The sequence below is a fragment of the Seriola lalandi genome, unplaced genomic scaffold (assembly GCF_002814215.2).
Source record: "Seriola lalandi dorsalis isolate HSWRI2012SDOR001 ecotype SW California unplaced genomic scaffold, Sedor1 jcf7180002054585, whole genome shotgun sequence".
Classification (NCBI taxonomy): domain Eukaryota; kingdom Metazoa; phylum Chordata; class Actinopteri; order Carangiformes; family Carangidae; genus Seriola; species Seriola lalandi.
In genome coordinates, this window is record NW_019525138.1 from 347,133 (window position 1) to 373,077 (window position 25,945).

Consider the following 25,945-nt stretch of genomic DNA (forward strand, 5'->3'; position numbering starts at 1 on the left):
TGACTGAGAGAGTCAGGAAAGGTTTTAAGTTGCATTACAATATGCTCATGCATTGGCAATAAACAAGTGTAGTTCTTTTAACTATGGTATTATGAGGCACTTGGATTTTAGTGTTGGAGTCTGCAGTAAATTGATATTATAGACAGTAAAACCCAAGAACAAGTGTCACTTTTTCACAAAGATCTCTGAAAGAAACTCAACGAGAGATTGCGTTGAATAAAACGAGCTAGCGGAACCTGGATCATCACTTCATGACTTCAGTTGTTCTGCTGTTACAGCAAAGTGAACTGTTACTCACTATGTTCCTCATTCCTTCCACTACCCTGACAGTGAGTGTTCAGTCACATCACCGCCCTTATCTTACCACTGAAATATTGCATAAAACCAAAATAATGCAGAAGTCGTTCTCTTTATTTTACAGAAATTACACTGCACCCAGACCCCATGCATCCCATTCATATACATGTATACAGAAACATTTATTGCACGTGAAACAGTTCAAATGTAGTTGGGTTCCTGTTGTGAGTATCATGCTAACCAACAGAGGAGGATCTCATTGACATGAACCCAAAATGTGTCTCACAATCATTTCAAACAATTTATTACTTTCCATTAATAAAGTCTTTAATTCTGCCACAAAATTCAACAGCTGTAATTCAATGCACAATACACATCCTTCATCACACAGCTTATCAACCACAAAGATGTGATCAACCACCCACACACACACACACATTCTATGTTATACCTGGTATAATATGGCATGTCACTGAAATACATTGAAATTACACATTTAAGTACATTTCTCCTGCACTGCACTGTTTGATTTTCTAAATAGAGGCTAAGTCTGGACAGTCAGGATGTAGAATCGCAAACAGCATTGTGGTAATGTGAGAGTCCATGAAGTGTGTGATGAGATATCAATGTGACCACACAGAATATTTACTGCGTTGTTAAGGATGTGTTCATGGCTGTTTGGGATAACCCACATTTTTGTTACTTTTCGACATTGCTGCAGCCATTATTTGTTTGTTTACTTGAGTGTTTAAGTGCTGCTGAGCAGTGCCAATCACTGCAGTCCTCTGTTAAATTAGTAGCTGCTGAGGCTGGCCCTTCTCTGAAAGCTTCACACTCTCAGGTCCAAAGTTCCACAAACTTCTAAATTCTATTTTAACGATAAAACGCGTTAAACAGCAATTTTATTTTTATTTTTTTACTTTTTTATTTTACAATCAAAAATATGGTACAGGGTAATCATGCTGATATCTGATAGTGACCAAGATGTTTTCCCTAAATATTTAGTCTAAGGGTAATTAACAACTCATGAGTCAGACTTGTAGTCTCTGAGTCATGGCCATTGAAATTTATGCTGCTGTTGTGCCAACTAAACTACACCTACAAATGTTAGATAAGGTGTTTTAGGAGGCTATTTTGGAATAAACAACAAAAGCTTAGATATGGTGAGATTTAATACTTGGCTGGACTGTTTGCTGCATGTCATTCCTCACATTTCCCATCTCTCTGGACTAAAAGGCAGAAATTAATAATCTTAAAAAAAGAAAATAGTGGATAAAGACTGTTTTCCAAAACTCATTAAAATATTCAAAATATTGGGAAAACCTGTTAAGCAGAAATATCTGGGCCCATACTGACATTTATCTTTACCAACAAAATTTTGCTCATATGAGGTTCAAGGGTTATGAGCCAAAACATAAAGTGCAGTGTTTTATAAATGGTCACATGGTACTATCCATGCCAGAAGTTAATCACTTAAATGTAACGTCCATGGAGGAGGTAACACAAAGAGGGGAATGCAGATAGCTCTCCTATGGCTACTATTGTAGAACCATATTTGCACCTTTTACAACAAAGATCCATTATTGTTGTATGTATGCAATGAAAATGGCGAAAGTTTTGTAGAAAAGTAAGGCAAATGCATGTTGTCCCAACTAAACAGACAAGTGATGAAATGACTCATTTGACATTCATTTACTGGATGAGATCTGGAAGATGAATGCTGGTGCATTCATTCTTTTCATGTATTGTGGAAACCAGATCATGACTTCAGTGTTACCACTATCTTAAATGGGTACGCCTGTTTGTCTTCTTCTGTTATATTTATTTCTTCTGATAGCTGCCTGTGGTGTGTTTGCTGCTCCCAGTGTTTGTTGCCTGTAATACACAGAACTCTGGGACCGGTGTTATTAAAACATACCTGCTGCTGTTACCACCAGTACCCACAGGTGTTACAAAATCAACCATGATTGATTAATATTTTCTTTTTCTGAAGCCAAGAATGACTCAGCATTCTGCACTTGGAGGGTGAATCAAACAGCTGTGGCTTCCAGCTGAATTCAAATAACACAATGTGGCCTGTCAGACAGTTAGTCAATATTAATAATGTAATACTGAGTCATGTCATTGTTGCTTGGGCCAGTCCATCTGATTTTGAACAAACAGTCTTCATCACTGAGCTTGTGGTGATTTTTTGGCGATTATAGTTGGGTGGTCTTATTGTTTAGACTAGACTACACACACACAGTGTGATGTTTTTCCACCTATGTGTAAGGTATGTAATATGTCTGAGTTGTGATGATCCCAAAAGTCCATGATTCCTGTTGCCTGGTGGCTCCTACAGGAGCATCCTTCCATGACTGTGTTGCATTCAGTTATCAGCTTGAGAGGAATTAACGTAAGACAAGCTGACAGAGCAGGATAAACATAAATAAATGAAAGAAAATGCTTGAGCAGGCTCAGCTGCACATACAGTACATGCCATCTCCATTTGTGCTGTCCCTTCCTCTTTCTCTTCTGTCCTCTTCATACTGTTTTCTTTTTGACTCACTGCTGAGTCTATGGAGTCAAATCTTCATGCCAAGCTTAGCTTTCTGTGGAAAGGACACATCACACAGGTAAAGTGCATTACAAATGTTCAGCATCTGGAACTCACTGAACTCACTGTGAACTTAATGTTGATGAAACCAGTTTGAAACGACTTTTGCTTTGTGACATGGAGCATGGTCCTGCTGGAAGTAGCCATTACCAGATGGTGAACTGTGGCCATGAAAGGATGAACATGGTCAGCAAAAACACTCAGACTGTGACATTCACACCATGATTGATTGGTATTAAGGACTCAAAGTGCCAAGAAAATATTCCCCACACAATCGCACCACCACCACCAGCCTGGACTGTTAACACAAGGCAGGTTGGGTCTATGGATTCATGTTGTTGATGCCAAACTCTGACTCTGACCCTACTATCTGCTGATTCAGCAGAAATCTAGCTTCATCAGACCAGGCAACCTTTTTCTGGTCTTCAGCTGTCCAGTGTTGATGAGCCTGTGTCCACTGCACAGCCACACATTTTTGGCTGATCAGTGGGGAATCTGACATGGTCTTCTGCTGTCTTTCCACGTAAAGGTTGGAAGTGTTATTCATTCTGAGACGCTTTTCTGCTCAGCACAGTTGTAAAGAGTGGTTATGTGAGTGACTGTAGCCTTTCTGTCAGCTCCAACCAGTCTGTCCATTCTGCTCTGACCTCTCTCATCAAAACAGAGCTTCTGCTCACTGGATGCTTTTTGTTTTTAGCTCCATTCTGAGTAAAAACTGTTGTGTGTGTGTGAAAATCCAGGAGATCCGCAGTTTGAGAAACCCTGAACCAGCGTCTGACAGCAACAATCATGACACAGTCAAAGTCACCGAGATCATATCTTTCCCCATTCTGATGTTTGATGTGAACATTAACTGAAGCTCCTGACCAGTATCTGCAGGATTTTATACACTGCACTCCACATGATTGGCTGACTGGATAATTGCATGAATGACCAGGTGTAAAGTTGTTCTTAATAAAGTGCTTGATGAATGTTAATGCATTTGTCAATGATACTCTTTGTTGCTATTATGATAATTATTAGCTCTTTTTTTCTTCAGATTAACAGATTGATCCACTGACCTTCAGGTTGCTGAAACCATAAAAATGATGAAGAGAGGTGAACTTACGATGCCAGAGGCGTGTTTAGGTTTGACGCTGTAGGAAGCCTTCTCCTTGGCCTGACGGAAACTTTCCTCTGCTGCTTTTAACCTGCGCAATACACATGTTACAAACGCACTCAATAACATGAATTATACGGTAGTAATCCATTTGATTGGTGTTCATTTTGCATCCAAGGCACTATATGCTATTTAAATGTGAAAGAAAACAGGTTGTAGCAGGATGTGATAATGTACCTTTCCTTGAGAATGGTCTTGTTCTCCCTCTTCCACTGGTCCTTGAAGTCAGAGGAGAACTCGTGCCAGATGCAGAAGAGTGTGTTGGGTGAAACCTCCTTCTCTCCTGCCTTGGCCTTCACTGAGAAGAACACTGTGAGCTCCAGGAACCTGACACGACACAAAGTCACCTCAATTCACTGGTTAAAATAGAAACGCTTCATCAAACTTTAATATTTCTCAGTAATTTATAGGTCCGCGTCCAGAAAGTACAGAGTCTGGGTCCAGATCCAGATCCACTGTGTTGTAGATTTCATTTTAAATGGATAAAATTGCCTATGAAATTGTACCTGTCAGTCTATACATAATAATCCATAATGACAAAGTTAAATTTCTAGAAATTTCTGATCAAAAACTGAAATATCTAATTTCCAAAAGTCTTCAGACTCTTGTTACATCCTGTTTTATTTTGGTGTTTCCTGTTGATCATCTGTTTGGCAGACACCTGTGCTGATTAGTGGGCTGAGTCTATATAGGCAGGTCCTCTTTGTTCAGCTCTCTCTCTCCATCCTGCTGCAGCACCTTTCTGGTGCTAGGTATCTGGTCCCCATTTATTCCTGCATTGTCCTTAAGTTACTGTAATAAATTCATATGCAGTACCTTCCTACTGGTGTGCTGTCCATTATTATGTTCGGTGTTTGAGCCAGCCGTAACACTCTTAATTCAGCACCACAATGACTTGAAGCAAACAACCAGGCACTGGCTTCAGGACGGGTCTCTGACTGAATGATATATGACAAACATTTTTCATAATTGCACATTTTACTGAAAATGATCCCATTCCATGGATACTTGCCAGGGAAGTTATAAGCATAGTTTTATATTCAGATTTTGGGGCAATGCAGTATTTAAATTTGTGTCGTCACCAGCTTTGGAATAACCAGTCCAACAATTAGAGGGAGCTGAAATGGTCAGGCAGTGCAGTGGAGATTCATTTGGACTGTTGATATGAACACATCAGAGATGTGCTGTTAACAGAAGTTATTCACACCCTTTAGCCAATCATAATACCTAGGATGGGACACAATCCCATCCTAGGCCTCTTCAGAAAAATCTTCTTTCTTATGGATTTATGAAGTGTACTGGTCACTCCTCAGTACCTACTGGTATAGAAACACCAATCTGGCAGGGGCATTTAGACAGTTAAAATACAAGAAATAAAGGAGGTTGTTCTTACAGTTTGTGAGTGCTGCTGAGTTGAGCTTCCAGAGTCTCCAGTTCACTTTTAGCTAAAAAAGGAAAGAATTAATACAAAAGGTCAAAACAAACAAGTCAGAGGGTTTGTTGTCCACGGATGCTGCCCATTCATTCCAGAGAACGGTTAAATAGCAAGAAGAAATTCCTTCCTTCCTGGTCCACTTCTGTGATGTGTGGCCCACTGTACATGTACAGTACCTTTTTCCCTGAATATGCCTTCTTGTGCCAAATATATGAATATGATGCAACACAACCAGTATAACAGTAGTTTTTCTAAACCATGGGAAAGAGCATTAAACCTTGACAGTTTGAAACGTCATAGTACAGAGTGTAACATCTGGGAATCCTGTCAACAGTTTAACGGACCCCTCCTGTCGAATCGGATTCTGCTGCATAACATACTTTTTGTTGCAGTACTGACATTGGCCACTGGAACAAATTAGCAGGGGCTGACTTGCTGCACCTGTCTTAATACATTCAAGATTTTTTGTCAGTTACCTTGTGTTAGGAAGTCCTCCATCTTGTCTTTGAAAGGCTGCAAGTTATCCTCATCTGAAACTTTACACACTTTGTCCACTTCTGATGTACAAGCTGACAAAATAATAAAGAAAAACTACAGTCAGGTCAAGATGTACAAGCATGAAACATGAAAAACTACACACTATACAAAGTAAACACAAATAAAATACAATATGGCTCATCAATATGGTTGGATGCTGTATGTTTTTGATGGAAACAAAAAAGGAAACATTAAAGAAAAGTATGAGCTGTCACATTTATATAACATGCAATATCTAATGTTTAGCTACACTTTACCTTTGAGAACCAGCATGTCATTTTTGTCTTTAATGTAAGGTCGTCATTATGTTGAGCACTTTTGTCCTGGACAGAGAAGATCCTGAGCTTTTTAGTAATTTATTAGGAGGAAGATGTATTTTACTTTTGCTTGCCAGTATTGATCTATTTATGGTGGAAAAGTGGCAAGTTGCATACAGAAGTAAAACTGGGGATTTGCTTAATTTGTAGCAGGAAGGACCGAGGACAGAGGAAGGACTGTGTGTGTGTGTGTGTGTGTGTGTGTGTGTGTGTGTGTGTGTGTGTGTGTGTGTGTGTGTTTGCGTGCATGCATGCGTGTGTGTGTTTGTTTGTTTGTTACCTCTAAGATCCTTCCTGAGTCGAGTCAGGTCTTTCTGAAAGTCTTCAAACTTCATCTGAGAAGCCTGGAACAAATCGTGAGGCTCAGGGAGAGGATACAAGCACGACTCCCTGCCAGCATCCTAGAGACAGAGACACACACACATGTATTAATTATGTAAGAATCCACTTGGAGGCAAACACAACAACACAGCAAAGAATAAGGTTAAAAGGGAAATCAGGAAGAAAGGAGAGATAGTATGACAGCAAAACAGCTTACCTCATCGAAATGTCTGAGGTAGTATGCAACAATGTAGGACAAAAGACTTTTTGTGCTGTCCTGCATTTGAAGAGAAAACAAAAAAACATCAGTTTTCAGGAGTGCAGAAGTTGGTTTCAAGAAAATGATGATCCTAACATGTATTTCTGGTGGTTGATACACATGTCCAGCTCAATGTGCTCTATAAAAAAATCCATTGAACCATAAAAGTCCTTCTGAATTTTTTGCCAATTTACATAATTTGAAAAACAGTTAAATTAATTGAACTTTATGAATTTTGAAAATCAAATTTGGTATAAAGCATTGGGGGTTGAAAATACAAATTTATATTATAAATTAGTAAGATTGGTCAATAAACGTGGCTACCACCAACCAAAATATCTTTGCAAAAGGTGGGGCAAATCAGCCATTTTTGCAATCATCATAAAACTTGGTGTCTTCTTGCCGTGAGAAGGAAAAGGCCTACAGCATTTTAAGCCTGATCTATATGGTGCCAGGAATACCAAGAATGTGTACCTCAAGACCTTGATGGAGAGCATTTCACCAAATTTAGTACACATGTTCCTGGGGCAAGCATTGACCAAAATCTGAAGTGCCATATTGATTAAATATCATATTGAATAAAACTACGAAAACCCGTCAGGATAATTTTTTGGTAATTTGCATAATCTGAAAAACAGTAAAATTAATAGAATTTTACGAATTTTAAGTTTAGCAACACCAAATTTGGCAGACAGCCTTGGGGGACCGACAGACAGATTTCTTTTATAAATGAGCAAGATTGGTCAAAAAACATGGCCGCCATCATCCAAAAGATCTTTGCAAAGGGCGGGGCTTAGCTAATATTGGCCATAACTCATTAACCATTGATCCAATCATCATGAAACTTGGTCCATATTTTCAGAGTGGAACAGGGAGTGGAGCTACTGAAGCATTTTGAGCCTGACCCTTAGGGTGCACCATAAATGCCAAAAATATGTAACTCAAAATCTGGTGAACACAAAAACTTGGCCAAACAACTGGAAATGATGTGTGCTACTAGCCCAAGAAGTATGACTGCAATCATAAAAAGTATGTATCTTAAAATCTGGTGAAGAGATTTTCACCAGGTGCTCAGGTTTATTATTATTATTTGTCTTCTGCCACGGCTCAAATTGCTGTGAGTTGTAATGAGCGAGAAACACGAAACTTGGCCAAACAACTGGAAATGATGTACACTACTAGCCCAAGAAGTATGACCACAATCAGCCAAATGGTGGCGCTGTAATCAAGGATTTAATATGCTGTGGGCTGGAATGGGCAGGAAACACTGAACTTTGCTACATAACTGGAAATGATGTGCACTATTGGCTCAACAAGTATGAGTCAGTCGGCCACAGGTGGCGCTGTTATTAAGGCTAAAAAAAGTCATTTACAAAAGGTCACGCCCCTCACACCATTTGTTTTTATTGATTTGAAATTTGCTACACAAGTCCAGCTCAATGTGCTCTACAAAAAAGCCTTTGGACCATTAAAATGCACCTGGATATACTTTTTGCCAATTTGAATATTTTGAAAAACAGTAAAATTAATAGAACTAGAAATTTTGAGAGTAGAAACACCAGATTGGTTAGACCAGCATGAGAGATGAATATACAAATTTCTATTATAAATGAACAAGATTAGTAGTCAAAAAAATCTGAAGTGCCATATTGATTGATGAAAGTGAGTGGGGCCTATTCATCAATATGTGCCATCTTAAGCCTTTGCTCAATTTGCAGAATATCATAACTCCAAATGGTGTGTAAATGCTTCAGAAAACATATTGTCACATTCAGCCATCTTCTTCAAATTTACCTCTCAGCTACAAGTCAATATTCTGTACAAAAAAAGCCTCTGTGATAGTAACAACTTCCAATGTGGATTTTGAGTCTATTAGCATTACATTAAAAACAGTAAAATAAATAAAACTTTTACTTTATCAATACCAAATTTGGTATACTGCCTCGGGTGACTGAGAGGCAGATTTTTGTCACAAATGAGCGAGATCGGTCAAAAAACATGGCCAACATTTACTGTTTGTCCGATCATCATAAAACTTGGTTGATATCTTCAGGTTATTATAGGGAGTAGAACTAATTAATTAGAATTAATTAGCTAAAATTTGTCTGCTCCCTCATGTGAGTGCAAAATGGTAAGAACCTGCGAATTGCCGCTTGCGGCTATAATTATTATTAATATTTGTCTTCTGCCACAGATTAAATTGCTGTGAGCTGGAATGAGTGAGAAAAACGAAACTTGGCCAACTAACTGGAAATGATGTACGTACTGGCCCAAGAAGTATGACCGCGATCACCCAAATGGTGGCGCTGTAATCAAGGATTTAATATAAAATTTTGGAAAGGCCATGCCCCTCACACCATTTGTCTGATTAATTTGAAATTTGACACATCTGTATGGCTCCATTTGCTCTACAAAAAGGCAATTAAACTATTGAAGTCCGTCTGAATATTTTTTTTGCTAATTTGCACAATTTGAAAAACAGTAAAATGAATAGAACTTTATGAATTATGAGAGTAGAAACACCAAATTTGGTAGACCACCTTGAGAGATGAATATACAAATTTATTTTATAATGGCGCAAGATCGGTCAAAAAACATGGCCGCCATCAACAAAAATATCTTCGCAAAAGGCAGGGCTAAGCTAATATTGGCCATAACTCATTTAACATTGGTCCGATCATCATGAGACTTGGTTGATATCTTTGGGACAGGACAGGGAGTAGGCGTACCAAAGCATTTTGAGCCTGACCTCTAGGAGGTACCATAAATGCCAAAAATACGTATCTAAAAATCGGTAGAACACATTTTCACCAAAATTGGTACACATGTTATGGAGGCGACTATTATCAATATGTGCCATCTTAAGCCTTTGCTCAATTTGCAGAGCTAATTAGCATACCATTAATCGAATTTTGACTTTATCAGTACCAAATTTGGTATACAGCCTTGATTGGCTGTATACCAAGGGTTAAGGGGATACTGCAAATTGTTGACAATGACTGTTTACACAAGAATAGATGGAAGATACAAAAGTGAGAGCACAGCGACAGAAAAACCACATTGCTCTGTCAGTACCTTTTGGCTATGAAGGAGAACGACTGAATAAAATGTTACTCATAACATAGGTAACATGGCTGTCTGGAACTGAGCTGACAGAGCTGGGCAGCATAAAAAGAATAATTTCTGTACATTTTACCTCCAAGCTACATGAAGCACACATTGGAGACAGACTCGCTAACTCTGCAAAGATTCGCTTATGTTCTGGATACATCTATGAATAACAAGCAACATCACAAACTACCAAGAAGATACATGTTACATATAATATATATTATTCTGTTAACACATAGTATTTAAATGGTACAAATATTATAATCAGCACATAAAACCACACAAGGCTGTAAGAAGCCGGGTCCAGGATTGAAGCGCAACATTTTATTCAGCATCTTTCCCTCTTTACTCACGCTGCTCTTGACATCTTTGAGTTTGGGCAGGATGTCTAGGGTGAAGCCATCAGCTTGTCCTCTGGTTCGATTCCCACCATTCATGAAGTTACCAAAGGCCAGAACCAGACCTAGAACCTGCTTCACTGTCTCACTGTCCTGTAAGGCCTGCAGAGTATGTGAGAGAATGGAGAGAATGAGGATGGAGGCAGAGATAAAGTTAACACACAACGGTAGAAAAGACATACTGTAAATGTGACAAAACCCTAAAACATATTTCCATCATGCACAGAGAGGCTGTGCTGTGTTGAGTTCATGCTGAAGAAAAACCAGGGCACAGTCAACTTTAAGTGATCAGTAACAAACAGGTTTTGACTCACCTTGCATACCCTCTGCAGTATGTCCAGTTTCCTCATTATAGACGACATGCACTCAGAGAAGCTGGATTGGAAAAGGATGCAGAACACTCTGCCAGAGAAGTTTGGGATCACAGAGAGCTGGTAGAGAAACCTGCAACACATGTCAAACACAGGCTGCTTTGGCTCCAGCATTGATCTCCTATCACTGGTATACTGACTCTCTAATTTTCTCCTGTGTACAGAGTGACACACAGCATTCACCAGTATGTCTGCTCATTAGTGTTGAAACGTCAGAAGAAGAACTCACTGCTCAGGTTTGTCCAGAGGTTTAGCGTTCTCTTTATCTTTAGTGGACTTGATGTGCTTTTCAATCTTGTCCAGCTCTTCCTGCTGCGCCCTCTGTGGGAGAGAAGAGACGCAAGAGAGTGACTCCATCTCTGTCCTCATTCAAATCATCTGTGGTGTATATATTATAACACGAGAGGGTATACACTGTACTGACGCTGACTATAGAGAACGTGCTTTTGGTTAAACTAAGAGGAAGTGAAATTGCATGGCACGAATTGAAAGAAACCAGAACTCCAGCTGTGAAATATTCTAATGCCCAAACGTGCTTTTCAAGAAGGAAATGTTGAATCACTTTCTTTAATCTTTTATTTACTTCATGTGTCATTTCCAAAGTATATATTTTCCGGTGTGGATGGGGCGGGCATGTCCCCGTCACTTTCTCTTTCTTCACAGTTTCTCTGAGTGCTGTTCTCTTACTGTCCAGCCACCGTGTTCCACTGGGCTACATTTCAAATTACCCAGTAATTCACGATTCTAAGCATAATAACAGACACATATAACCGTATAACCACAAGTTATCAGACTGGCAGACTGTGAAGAGTGTGCATTGCTCACATTCTCATATAACGCCTGCAGAGTCTCCAGGTCCACTACAGTGTTGTCCAAGTTCAGGATGGCTGAGAGAAAGAGAGAGAGAGAGAGGTCTCTGACAACTAATCACAGGAATGAAAAATAATGTGATGAAAGAAAACAAGGTGAAGGTAGAAAAGCTGCAGAAGACTGAGAGGAAACATTTAATGAGCAAGAAGAACCAGCCCTGTCTTACTCTACATGAATATCAAGCTATCACACTAAGCACAACTGATGAACTCACCATGCTGAATGTCTTTCATATCAAGGTGCAGAGAGGACATGAGTATTCCCACTGCCTGAGAACGCTTGTTGTTCAGCAGCTTCACTACCTGAAAACACAGAAATTCAAGGTCAAACTCAAAAGCATGTCAGTGTGTCTCTTTATAATATTGTATGGTCTTGACCTTGTCTTGAGATAATGTATATTGTGACTTGGCACTACACAATTGAATTGAATTGAATTGAATTGAATTGAATTGAATTGTATTACTGGTTTGAATTTGATTTTTTGCAGCATTTCCACAAATATGGTATCAAATATGATGCCACAACTGTACCCAGGCAAATTTATAAGGTCAGTACTCAAATGTTCTGAGTTGCTTAAACTAACCAACTTCACAATGTCGATTTTTTTTTAAAAATCATTGTTTAAATGGAAAAATAAATGTACTGTTTGCATCTACTTGTGTAGTGGAACAAACCCCTGACTGTTAGAATTACTGTGCCTTCAAATAAAGTTGAGATAGTATTCTGGGTCTTGTTTATGTGTCCTGACAGACACACTGAGGCAAAAGTCAATATTAAGATTTAACCATTAGAGTCCTTTATTGTACCTTCATTCAACCTGGATTTAACTAACTCCCACTCGCCAGATCAAATGTTTAACTTTTAAGAAGGAACAATGAAAAAACCTGACTATACTACTTGTGCATGTATGTAAAAACACTTAAGGATACAGACCTGTTTGGTCTTGGACTTGGTGATGGTGTCAGAGAGCGGCTGCTTCTTCTCCTTTACAGCTGTTTTCGAGAATAACTCTACAAACTCATTAAAGTCCACATCAGGCTCCTCAATTGTCTCCCACACCAACGAAGAAGAAACCTCCCTGAGAAACATAAAGCGGAGCTTACAAGTGGCACTTAAACCCTGTTGAGAGTCATTCATTCTTTGTCTTGTCTCGCATATAGCCTCTGATTTAACAATAATTGTGGCACACATATCTTTCTTTGCTTTACTGTAGCCAATTGAGTTTAAATGCAGTTGAGGATGCACGCTCACTTAAAACATCTACCACTGAACATAATATTAATATCAGATAGAGGGTGCATCCACATGCTGGCAAGAAGCTCTGAAATATAAGACTCCAAAGCTGCAGACAGCAGCACACTGGGCAAACATGAATGTGACCAAAAGAAAAAAACATGCTCATCTCTGGGTGTACCCAAAAACAAATGCAAACCAATTTTCTGTCAGATACAGATGTATCTGGTCTGAGCCACAGAGCTCCATTGTCTCCAAAAACTATTAAAAACACATCAGAGAGCCACACTGTTAAACTATATATTTGTGAGCTGTTCTTAGAGATTTACATCTTCAGAAGGAACCAGTGTGTTTGGAGCTGAGAGCCACAGGCAGGAGGAAAGTCAGAAAATGTTGAGAGATGCACTAACACATTGTTGGTTTGGGTCTTTTCATGGGGTTTGTTGACAATAAAAAACATACAGTAACAGCAACCATATCTTTAAGATTATAATGTCTACAGCTATCTTTAGTAGGACAGGACACAATCAAAATCTTTAACGCCAAACTCAAATCATATCAGATCATGTCTTTAAACAGTCCCTTCTTGCTTTGCACCATTTCTTCCCTTATCTACCACACATCATATTTGTACTCAAGATGCAAATAAAAAAAATTGCAGCATAGCATAGCTACAGGTTTTACTTTTTGGTGTGCAGCTGGATCCTGGTCCAGTAGAGTGGCTTCATGGGTCTGGGCGGCTCCACCATAGCCTTCCTGGGTGGTTTCTCCTGAGTCATACCCAAAGCATATAGCCCCAACGGCAGAGGAGGAGGCAGGGAGCCCAGGGCCCCTGGAAGAGCTGGACGAACACAGATGGCTCCTGGTGGAGGAGGAGGAGGAGGTCCACAGCCTGGAGGTGGTGGTGGAGGAGGTGGTGGAGGAGGTGGGCCTCCAAGTCCTGGTAATGGAGGAGGAGGAGGAGGAGGAGGAGGAGGAGGAGGAGGTGGTGGCAGAGCTGGCATTGAGCCTACTGGAGGAGGTGGTGCTGGAGGAGGTACCACAGTCTGGCCTGGATGAGGAGATACTGCTCCTCCTGGAAGGGGAGAAGGCTGCTGCTGACATGAACATTGGTGGCCATCCTGCCTGGGTGAGGGCTGTAGGAAGCTGTTCACTCCATCCAATTCACTACAAGGCACTTTGAACTTAAAGCTATCATCCATGGGCGACGTCTGCACCGACTTGGCCTCCAGGCAGTCCAGGAAGTGAGTCGCCTCCGTCTGCAGGTGAGCGTCACACACAACCCTCAGCAAGCCCTCCTCTCCCCCACACTCCTTATCTGTGGTGCTGGTGAAGGGTTTCATACTACCCCTGTCCAGCAGAGGGGACTGTCGCTCCAGCTCAGCGATCTTAGTCCTGAGGTCCTCTATGGTTTGTTCCAGCTGCTGGATGACATTAATGTGTTTTTCCTTCAGTTTTGCTGAAGGAAGGACACATTCCTCCTGCTAATGAGACAGAACCACAAGGTGAACATGATTATCAAGTAACTGAAAGATATATACAGCATTAACATTTGGCGTCTAGGTTATGGCCCTGCAGCCCTGACAGCTCAAATTGTCTGCCATAACTAAAAAGGAGCGTTAGATACATGCTGCAGCATGCCATATGATTGAAGCACCTGTCTCCAGTTGATTACCTAAGCTACCTTGCATGCTTTGCTTAATTTCCATTGAGAAGACTTTGGTTTTGACTGCAGTGTATTTTTTCTGTGACTGGTATCCAGCTGATCTGTGTGTCAGAAATGTTGCGTCCCCTTTTCCCGCTGTAGAGAGCAAAGTAAAATCAAAACCTCTAGAGTCTATTCCATAAGTAAGAAAATCTAATTCAAATCCATCTGATATTTGTAACTACACTAACCACTAACCACTAAAAATCCCACCTTTGAGACCTTTGGTCTCTACAGCAGAACATCTGGCTCAACTTTGGAGCCACTTTGGAGCCAGTATGTCACTTTTCAGGTAGATGGATGATAGAAAATGAGAGATTGCATTGGGATAAAGAAGCTAGTGGAACAGAAGCTAACCTGTATGTGATGTCACGACTTCAGCTCACTATGTTGCTACTCCTTCAATTTCTCAATATCAAATGCTATTAGCTCTCACTTTTGCTGAATGGATTACAGTACCAGAGTACCAGGGTACTCTTTCCTCTGAGTTCTCTCTCAGGCAGCACTATTTTCTATGTAGGTGATTCTGTGTTTTGCAACAAAAAACCTTCAAATTTACGTCTGCTAAACTACGGAATTATATAAACATTTCTTTATCTCTATGTTCACCTGGTCCATCCTTGTTCTACATCACCAGGATAGACATATGTCAAATAAAGAAACATTAAATATTTTTATAGCACAGACTCCAGTGAAAATGCTCTCATCTATTTTCAAATGAAAGACATGGAGCACAAACAATCACTCAAGCAAAATAAGCACTGAAGTCATTTATGATCAAGTCTTATATTCTACTTTAACAGTGTGTTTGTGGTTTGTAAAGTCAAATCCATCATTTCTCTGAAACAAAAAATACTGTATAGATTTCAGAGAAAAAGAGAAACACTTTTATTTAGGATCATGCACAACAAATATGTGGAAAATCATTTTGCATAAGGCTGTTTAGAATGAACTATAATGTAATTTATCATCAGTTTGTTTTCCACATATAGTTAGTGAAACATCACTTTGGCTTCAGGCTTTTAAGTAATAAAGCAGAGAAAATGAAAGTGACTGACCGGAAGATCCTGACTCTCCGTCTGTTGGTGACTCAAACCCAAGATCGCTACTTGGTGTTCTGGACAAACGAACACATCAGCAGGTCAGGAGAATACAGTGCAACAAGAAACACTTTTCATGAAGCTTATCAGACTCCTTTAGGTGATTATGAACGCATGGAAGCATCAAGTCATAATAATATACATATATATATATATATATATATCTTGATTATGCTCAGTACCAATGTTTCCTAGTTATATCAAATTAACATTGTTTTTTTTACCTATAACCAAGTAACCTGCCAACAGCCAGTTGTAAACTAAGCATCATCACTTTTGTACCAAAATAAATTGTAATTTTAATCAGATGTGGAAATCTGTCTGAGCAAAGCAGCTAGCTGCATGGTGTCAATTAAATCTGTGACACAACTGTCACATAATCGCAGTAAAACGCCAGAATTTATAAGCTAATATTAGCACTGATGTGTTGGTCCATGGCACATAGTGAACCGAGTATTTATATTGATATGGATGTGTGTTTGAAAGTGGATACAGAGTTGAGAAGTGCATTTGGTTGCACATGTCACACCACTAAATGCTTTTCCAGAATGAAAATCTTGACAAGCTTTGTTATTTGGATTTGGCTGATGTGATATATGCTTGTTCTGATCACCCATTTTAAAATATGATCAAGGTGATTATTCAGGCTGAATAGCAATGGTTTTACATCCATAGAAGTTTTTGTGCATGCTAACAGATTGTTTTCCATACTGTATCAGGACACAACTAATTGTCTGCTGTTGTCAAAGAGAAGGAGTTGCCAGCCAATGAGCTGCTCCCCTCACCCAACAGTATTTGTACATGTGTGAGGGCTGACATTTAGGGTGAGAACGTTGCCCTCTATAGTTTGGGTTAAGGAGAGTCTCCTGCCTTTATAAGGACATCACTGCCTCTTTGTCTGGATCCTGTTTGATCTGTGGTAGGACTGCTTGGTGTGTGCAGGTATGGGAGAGCTGGGGATCGCAAATCTAATGAGATTTCTTGTACACTCAGATGTAGAGAGGTTGTGTCCTGATCGAGCCTGTCTGATATATGCTCTGCTGCCTCGTGTTGAAAAGGTAGGCCATATAGATAACTGTTCGGTTTGATTAAATGTAGGCCTATCACTAACAAAATAAAATGATTTAACCCTTTTAGGAAATCCAGCCCTCGTCTTTCCCTCCAATGTGAGCCAGAATAGTCGGCGTGCTGACCTCTCCACTGTCACCTTTAATCAGGGCCACGGATTAAGCAAGGTAACAAACTATTTTAGTAATATAGGAGAGTTATCCCCTTTGAGGTACTTTTGCGTGTTGTGTATAAGATTTTCACCATGTTTTTCCCGAATGCAGACTTAAATGCCAGACTGTTTCTTTCAGGCAGCATCGAGGTGTGGGAAGTACGCATGGGTTCCACCTTGCATGCAGTGTGATAAGCTTAGTGGTGGTGGTCATTTGCATGTCTTGTAGTTTTGTTTCTGCTTGTATTAACTACCTTTTTAATAACTTTTTAGCCATTACTGTTTTAGCTATTTATTACATTTGCTGAATAAAACTTTTCACGACTTTACCTTGTTCTCTTTTGTTCTCCAGGGCTGCGGCCAGAAGTATTACATTTTTCTAAATAAATATTTCTAGTAGTGAACTGAACGCACATCTCTGCTCTCCTTGAACCTCTAAATGTGTATTGTGTCGACATGTATGAAGTCGGGGCCTTCCATGAGCTATTGGGTTATATAGATCCCATATTGGTCTCAAACGGTGTTCTGTCACATATGCACCACCAGCCTGGCTGCAAATACAACAGTGCAATTCAACATTTTTAAATCAGATGTTTAAATGCAGTGGGGGTTAGATTAATAACTCTGCTGAATGTATAAACTGTCTTTGCTTGACTAATGACAGCTCACTTGTTGTTGTGATGCACTGACAAAGAGTCAAACTAAGATTTAAGGTATGAGAGCAAATGTGTCTCTTTTTCAGTGAATCTGCCTGTAAATGCAAATCACATGTGGCCAACGTATTTAATATTCACATTAAAACGGTAGAACCAGAGGTGCAAAATCCATGTCGTCCCTGCGTAATGATGTACACTTTTTACAGTTACTTGTGCACTTGATTAAGAAATAAATGAATACACAGAAATACTTACTACATAATAACTTAAACCATAAAAACAGCACACTCTACTCAGGTTTCAACCAAAATGGATACCAGGGGGTCAGGGACCCTCCACCTGTACACGATGGTGTATTTTATGTTCTGATGTTACCAAACAGGCAGAGTAATCTTCACCTGAGGCCCAATAATGGCAGTGTGCTAGTGCACTCAGACTTTGATTCAGCAGAAATATACAGCCAACAGTTGCAGAAATTATTACTGACCTTGATTGTCCTCTACAAATGAAGATGGAGAAATCCCATTCAGAAGAAGATGGGAGATGAAAAAGGGGAGAAGAAACAAATGAAAGGTCAGAGTCCCTGCATAAAACTGAATGGAGATCAGGCAGACTGTCATAGAGCTTTTCTTCCTACTTTTAGTAAACATGAGACCTCCGGACTGAATCTTTAAAGACCTAAAAGAGCAGATCACATTGTCGCAGAACCGAAGACAGTGACGGTCTCCACCACCAGGACACCTGTTACTATGGCACGGTGAAGACGGTATCGCGAATGTCTATAAAAAATTATTTTCAGTCACTTTTTAGTTAATCAACTTTGTTGATTACACATGGTTAAACAGTTACAGCAGTACAGTTTTGCTGGGAGTGAATCCCCTTTAACAAACAAGTAGTTTCAACATCAACATAAATCAACAACACAAAAAATAAAAAATTATACAAAATTTAAAAGTCTTAAATATCAGCATCTATAAAAAAATCACTGACAAGAATAAAATCTAGTCTTGGTGTTTTCTGAATTGATAACTTGCATGCCATATCCAGGGTCTACAGGACATGTGTAGTGTTGTTTTTACCAGCTTCTGTGGATTTGAGTCCAGGTCTATTGTCTTGTCTTGTCCTGTTGAACTGCCCAGGTAGCTTCCCATCAATAGGATCCTGGGAGTGGGGTGGCTGATTAACTGCTGCCCATGTATACAACTGGTCATGCTGGGAATTATGATTAGAGCCAATTTATGAATACCATGAATTTCAGATGATTCAAAATGAATAACTTGAAGTCTCAAAGGTAGGAAAATAATATCTGGACTTTGAAAATGTATGAAACAAATAACTCACAACGTATCTGTGCTGCAACTACTTACATCAAACTTGGCTGATGTTGTGGGGGTGATGTGGGTGCTGCTGCCACCCAGTTGCTCTCTGAAGCAGTCAGTGAATGGCAGCAGCAGGCCCATGGCCAAGATCCTGGAGCACAGTCTCTCAGCTTCATCCGGCTCCTCCTGCTGCTGCTGCAGGAACAGCTTCTCCAGCAAGGTTCGACCTGGACATGCAGCGATGAGAGGGAGAAACAGAACTGTGTGAGCAGCAGGGAACCATCAGTATTAAAATCTGGATGTGTTTTTCGTATGTCTTCCCTGTCACTGTAAGTTTTCCTGTTTGAATACTTCACAACTTGAGGTTTGAGCCAAAACCTTCCTTCATATTACACCAGTGACTCCAGCGGCTTTTGTTCAAGAGACACTGGAGTCCCTGGATGTGTGATATCTGAGAGGCCATGGCAAGCATGAAGTTGTTTCCTTTCATGAATCCCTGCACCTACAATGACTGCATCAGACGTCAGAGGTCTGGGCCGGGACCATCTCTGGGGCCTCACGTCAGTAAGATAACAGAAAATAGCAGAAAAGTATTTAATTTTGTCTTTGTCAATTTGACCGATCATAAACATGCCACATTCAAATAATCGAACTATATCTGATTTATTGGTCTGGCCTTATAGAAACTGAGTACAGCAAGGAGAAGAGTTACTTTGCTATCATTTCACTTCATCACAACTCAGGTGTTTATTCAAACTTTACTCGCTCTTAGTGACTTGACTTCGATGAGAATACCTTGGTTTTAGTTTTAGTTAAGCCATGAGACATGATATCTAGATCTGATCGATAAATTTGGCTACTTGCAAATTGCGTTTTTTGTGGATTATTTATTGTCAATCATTTGCAATCAACTTCTAGATATAGCAGTTAGCTCATTAGCTGTGTGTGTGTTACTGTTAGCTAACTTAAATTTTACACTGCATAGAAGCGGCACATTTCTCTCTCAAGAATGAAAAAGGGTTTAAAAATTAAATACATTATGATCTTATGTATTATGAGATTTTATGGCTTTAGTTTTAGATAACATAAAACAGCGCATGTTATATTTACAGTCCTAAAGAACACTCATAGTGTCTCCAGTAAAAAGTCTTTAAGTCTGGCAATTACCAGTCTACATTTCTTAATGGCCCACCCAATCAAAGCAGTCTAGAACCGGGTCTGTGTCAGATACTGCAGCAACAGTTTCATGAGGTTCATGAGGTTTGCTAAGGTTGTAAACACCCTGGATCTAATGTACTGTACATGGTTGACAAATCCCAAAGATCACAGCATGATCCATACAACTTGTAGTTCATTACCAAACTAGCTACACTTAAAATACTTCTGCCTTCTGCCAGGCCTTCACCTGTGTAATCAATGTTAGGTCAACACATCATGGTAGTTTGAGCTCCATCTTTAATCAAACAGTTCCTGTTTACATCATGCTGTACTATAGCAGTCTTCTTGGGACAGTCACATATAGTCATTAGCACATCTCCTTTTTCACCAACTGAGTTTTTTTAAACAATCATACTTTATGTTAGAGTCGTAAGCACATTGTAAGCCTATGAAGTACTTCAAGAACAAGAAAAAACACAAAATGAATCCCATATAAGAACCACAAAATAACTAACTCATCACAGGACCAATATTAGGACCAGAGGTTGAAGAGCTTATTGTAGAAGAGGAGCATTTTTTATGGGTTATCCCCATCCCTGTATCCGCTATGTAGGAGTGAGGTGTGTCTGCCAGCCCCACCTCCTTACCAGCAGTGCATGGTGGTCACCCACACCTGCTGCCCTGGATACAGTTCCTGTCTGTTCTTGGCCCTGTGTACTTTGTTGTTGGTCTGTGTCTTGTGTCTCCTTAATGTGAGAATGCAGAAAAAACTGAGCTGGGCCACATTAGCTGTATTTCTGTCACGGGCAGATTATCTTTTCCCTCTTGGTTCTTTTTTAGTAGTATCTGTCGGGAACACCCTTTCAGCTTCTCCCTTACTCTGAGGTATAATGTGGGCAGCTTGTCACCTCATTGTCATATGTAAACTGGCAAATATCTGATGAAATTATGAAAACTGCTCTCTAACCAGGACCCCTGGAAAACAAATATGGCAAGAACAGATTTAAGTCCCTGGATGGCACGCTTTGAAGATGTGTGCATTTTCTCAGATCTCAAAATAACAAGCAAAGTCACCCATCACTATATTAGTGGTGGATGACTTGGGAACATGATGGCATCAGCTGTCACACAAATCTAGGGAGCCTGAGACAGAAAGATTGTGGCAACTCATCCAACGCCCTGAACCCTAGAAAAAAGAGGAGGGAAAGAAAGAGAAATAGAAAGAGTTGGGTGGGTTGAAGGGCACAGAAGAGTGTCAGAAAAAACTCAGCAACCCCTAAGAGTGGCTCACTGAGAAAGACACAGATCATTGGGCCAATGCAAAAAGGCAGCTTGTAACACTCTCATGCACACTCTGGCCCAGCTGAATGACACACTGTCAACAAAGCCACTCACTGCTCCCAACCCACCCCTCAACCCATAGCCTAACCCCATGCCAGCAGACCTGCATCATACTCAGGACTCCTGTATGAAAGGGATACAGTATTAGGGACTGTACAATAACCAGGGAGGTTATGTATTTTTTCTTTTTGCTGGATGGAGTGTGCTCAGACTTGGGGGAGGAGAATAAGATCTCACCACAGATTTATTTTATTTAAGTTTTTATTATAGAATAAAATTCAATAAAAGAACTTGGCAAGAAATTGACAAACACAAAAATAATGATAATTATTATTCCATTAAAATATGACAAATAAATCTTAAAATTATGGAATAACTTTGTACTTTGAATTCTTCAAATACTGTTATATAGTATTTTGACATATTGGTAGAAGGGTATTGCAAGTGTTTTTAGGTCACGGCAACGGTCCAAATAAATACATTTCATACAGTCCTTAATTTTCATCAGTTCAATCGCTCTAAGTTCAATTTGTTGCTGGTATGAACAGTTTTGTTCAGTTCAGTTCAGTTAACTGGCATATACAATAAAGCTTTGCAACAACCTGCAGTTATTTCATCATGATCCATTCTGTGTCTTCCCACTTTATCCAGGAAGCTTTTAATCAGACAGTAACTTGCTACTGCTACTTTACTGATGTTGGTCATTTCGGTCCAGTGACAGCTCCAATACAAAAAGACACATCAACAAACAGTCTTGGAACAACATCAGCTTCACAGTCTGATTATCTGGTCTGGGATGATAAACCGTTTTTATGATACCAGTCATACTACTAACTTTCCTCTATTTTAACACTACACACATTCTACATACTGTAGCAGATTACTGTTGTTGTTTACAAGCCAAAGGATTTTAATTCAAGAGCAGTAAAGGGGCATATGAGCAAAGATCACTTAATAAAGGTAAAGCTTATCTACAGCTAAAAATATCTAAATGCAATTAATGACAAACTGCTTGACACTAATGCTGCCTACATTGTGCCAAAGCTCCACATCTATGTTTAGAGCAATAACTATGTTTCTGTCAGCACAAGATTCAACTACAAGACATTATTAAACTGCTCCAAACTACTGAGGTGAATGTACTGGGTTCTCTGCTGTGTATACATCCTACCAGACACTACTGGTGCTGTCATCCTCCCTATGCTGACTTCTAGCTGATATCTGTGAGATGCAGAAATCACGCATTCAGATTTAAAAGCATAAAAAAATCTTTTTTTTTTTTTGTCCTCAGTGCCATTAATGTACTTGTGTTACATTTAGTTTCTTGCATTCATGCCACCAGGAAACAGTAATCATTGACCACTCTGTACTCACCTGTAAAGATGTCCTGAAAGCCGCAGGTCGACACCTGTCCACAGGATGATCTTCTTGTAGCACATATGGGCTGGCTGCCTCCTCCTCTGTAGCCCACCAGGTAGTCTCTCGAACCGCCAGAACCTCCATCCTCCTCTCTGCTCCTCAGCCTCCTCTCAAGCTCCTCCGTCCAGTCGGCTGAGCGACTAAGAGGCCCGGCAAGGCTTCGAGAGCGCTGCCTGCGGGCCTGGTGACCCTCAGCCATCGTCCTGTCAACATTCACATTTTTTGTTTGCTTTACTTTGAAATTGGATAAAGTGGCTCATACAATTAAACCAATGTTGTTGAGTAAAATAGCAGGTTTCCATTTATACATATGGTCTGAAAATTAACTTAGACCTAGAAAGACCTAAAACCTGCTTCAGTTCTCAGTCAGAAAGGCAACAGGCACATAATCACTGGGAATGGAGGGTCACGTTCATCCCTCAGTATATGAAACAATATTTGTTGATGAGACCAAATCATCAGATGCCTCTGGAAGCTGAACGAAAACTAATTTGTTCCCCTCAGTGTTGGATATGTGAGATCACTGAACTCCTGCTTCCAGCACCATGCACTCAACAGCTGCCAAAGTTTTTGGTCGATTTGTATTCTTCCCGTGGCAGACACAGGTCTCTCCTCTACACAAGCTGTTCACTCGCCACTATGAATATAAAACAATGTGCTGGGTCACATTCAGAATGAGTTTAGCTAACCTGGATGTTTGTTTACAACCTGTCTGATGTTTCTTGCCCCAACATTGCTATATACTAAAATATCAGCAAATAACTGAGTAATGTCATCACTATTAATACTAATGATGTGAAGTGGAATTTTTCTTGAATCCACTCTATCCACATCACCTCAAGTTAAATCCGACTTTCTCTCAGACAGCATCATATCAGAGGTCAAATAAAACCAAAGACTTCAAAATCATGGACATGCAGTGACACCACAGGTACCTGTGGAGGTGATGGTGGGCTCTGCGCGGGGACAGGGGGCTATGGGAGGGGGACAGAACTGGGGAGTATCCTGGGGAGCTGAGCTGTCTGGTGGTGGTCTTTATGTAGGAGGGGAAGATAGGAGGGTACGGTTTCACCACAGGGCTAGAGGAGGTGGAGGAGTGGGTGGACCTAAGGAGTCTTTTGGCCAATGTGGGGCTCTCCTGGGGAGGCAGAGGGGAGAAACACATGCTGCTCCTCCTGCACTGCTGGGTGGAGGGGGAGGTGCTGGTCCTGGCAGGAGCAGAGTGGTTGAGGTCAGACCCAGCACTTAAGCAGTCCTCAAGGGACTCTGCACTAGTGTCTGAGCCCAACTGACCCTCACCTTCTTCAAACATGGTTCCTGGCTTCAGCCCCTCAGTGGCTACAGGACTTCTGCTGTGGTTATCTGTGTGTGGAGGACTGACATACACCTCCGCCCCAGGTCCCCTCTCCTCCTGAGGGGATTCACATTCTGCATCCTCCTCCTCCTTTGGGGGTTTCCCAGCACTGTCAAATGTGTGATCAGGGACTCTGTTACCACTGGTCGTCATGGTGAACGGGCTAACTGCTGTACCCCCTTCAGTAGCCATGGTGATGGTTGTGTGAGGGGGCTGCTGTACCAAGGCATGCTGGTCTTTTGTGCCTGTGGCAACACAAAGAGAGGATTCTCTCTCTCTCTCCCTCTGTCCCTTTCCATTTAGCTCCAGTTGCTCCACCTCCTCGTCCTCCTCCTTCTCCTCCCTCCTCTCATGCACCTCTTTGTGGGAGGGAGGGTGTAGCATTGGAGGTTGGTCCGTGTGCTTGACAGACAGAATTCCAGTCTCTAAGAATGACAGGGCATCGGACCCCAGTTCTAATTCTGGGGTCGGGTCAAGTACCTCAGGAGGACATAATTTAACTACTCCATTACTCTGCTTTCTCCTCCCCTCCCCTCCTCCCCAGCTCAAATCCCCTTCTCCCCCTCCCTGCGCTTCCACAGTTGAGTTAACCACCCCCTGCTGCTGTTGGTGCTGCAGCCTTATAGTGAGCTGGATGTCCGCTAGCAGATCCTCATGGTCAGCTGCTGAGTGGAAGCTGTAAATATCTGTGTCTGACCCCGAGCTCCCGCCCTTCTGCCCTCCATTCTCTGTAGGAGAGGTTGCTGCTGTCGAGGCTTTCCGCTGCATCTCCTGCTTCTGCTCTCCTCCTCCTCTTCCTCCTCCTCCTCCTCCTCCTCCTCCTCCAGCGCTATCCTTTTTCCCTTGCTCCAGTTTCTTTTTCTTCTCAGGGAAAGCAGCCTCAGTGTCTGACTGTCCAAGCTCATCTGCAGACAAATCAGGTGTTTTGGTGCTGTCCAGTTCATCATGTTGAGATGCTAAAACGTCCTCCTTTGAGCCTGTTACTGACGAGCACACGTCTCCTTTCCCTTTCAGGTTGCTCTTTCTCTTGCGGATGGAGAAAACGGAGGACTTGGAGTCAGATTTGTTTTTCTTCCTGCCTGGTCCTGTGCCATACATCCCCCCTCCTCCTGCGCTGCTGCCTGCTCCTTTACCTCCATGCTTACCGTGAAGTTTCTTTCCTCCTTTTTTTGTCACATCCCCTCCCTCTCTCCATCCTTCATCCAGTGAAGGGTAGCTTCCATTACCCGATGCTGCAGCTTTCTTTTGCTTAGCCTCCTGGTTGCCCATGTTAATGGAGAGCGTCCGATGTTTGCCTGCTTCACTCAGGTCATGGCTGGGATAGCTTTATTAGCTCTATCTTGGGGTGGGGGGTCTAGATGCCTGTGCCTGGCGAAGGTAGAACCCCGTCTTGACCTAATCTGTGGATACACGTCAGGTGGAGGTGGAGGAGTTTCTGCTGCTGCTGATGTTTTTTTTAATCTCTGTGGTGTCAAGATCTTCCTCGTTGTTTTCCGGTGACGAAAGCTTGCGTGGCAGTGATGTTGGCGCTGATGCAGTAGAGATATACAGCTCCCTCTTCCTCCTCCCTTTCGCTCTCTGTCTTACCCTCCCCCCCCCTTCCTCCTCTCCATCTGCTGAAAGGAGTGACGTAGGAACTCCATGCTCAGTGGCGCTATGATGCAGAGGCAGACTGTGAGAGATGGAGAGCAATGGGGATGGGGATACAAAGCCAGGTCTATGGGAAAAAAGGACAAAAGGGCCTGAGAGAAATAAAGATGCCGGTGGTTG

General features: G+C 41.1%; 1 protein-coding gene across 1 annotated transcript; it reads right to left on the bottom strand.

Moving 5' to 3' along the window:
* Positions 1-393: 393 nt before the first annotated feature.
* On the bottom strand, positions 394-25,698 carry fmn2b (formin 2b). The gene is made up of 19 exons (XM_087177252.1): positions 23,757-25,698; positions 22,777-23,024; positions 18,952-19,130; positions 18,664-18,796; positions 15,668-15,726; positions 13,589-14,388; positions 12,605-12,749; positions 11,886-11,973; positions 11,627-11,688; positions 11,031-11,122; positions 10,745-10,874; positions 10,386-10,532; positions 6,880-6,939; positions 6,622-6,742; positions 5,964-6,056; positions 5,446-5,497; positions 4,230-4,379; positions 4,002-4,083; positions 394-2,888 (listed from the first exon to the last, which is right to left on the bottom strand). The coding sequence occupies exons 1-19, from the start codon at positions 25,442-25,444 to the stop codon at positions 2,862-2,864; spliced, it is 4,356 nt and encodes a 1,451-aa protein (XP_087033378.1). The 5' UTR covers positions 25,445-25,698; the 3' UTR covers positions 394-2,861.
* Positions 25,699-25,945: the final 247 nt, after the last annotated feature.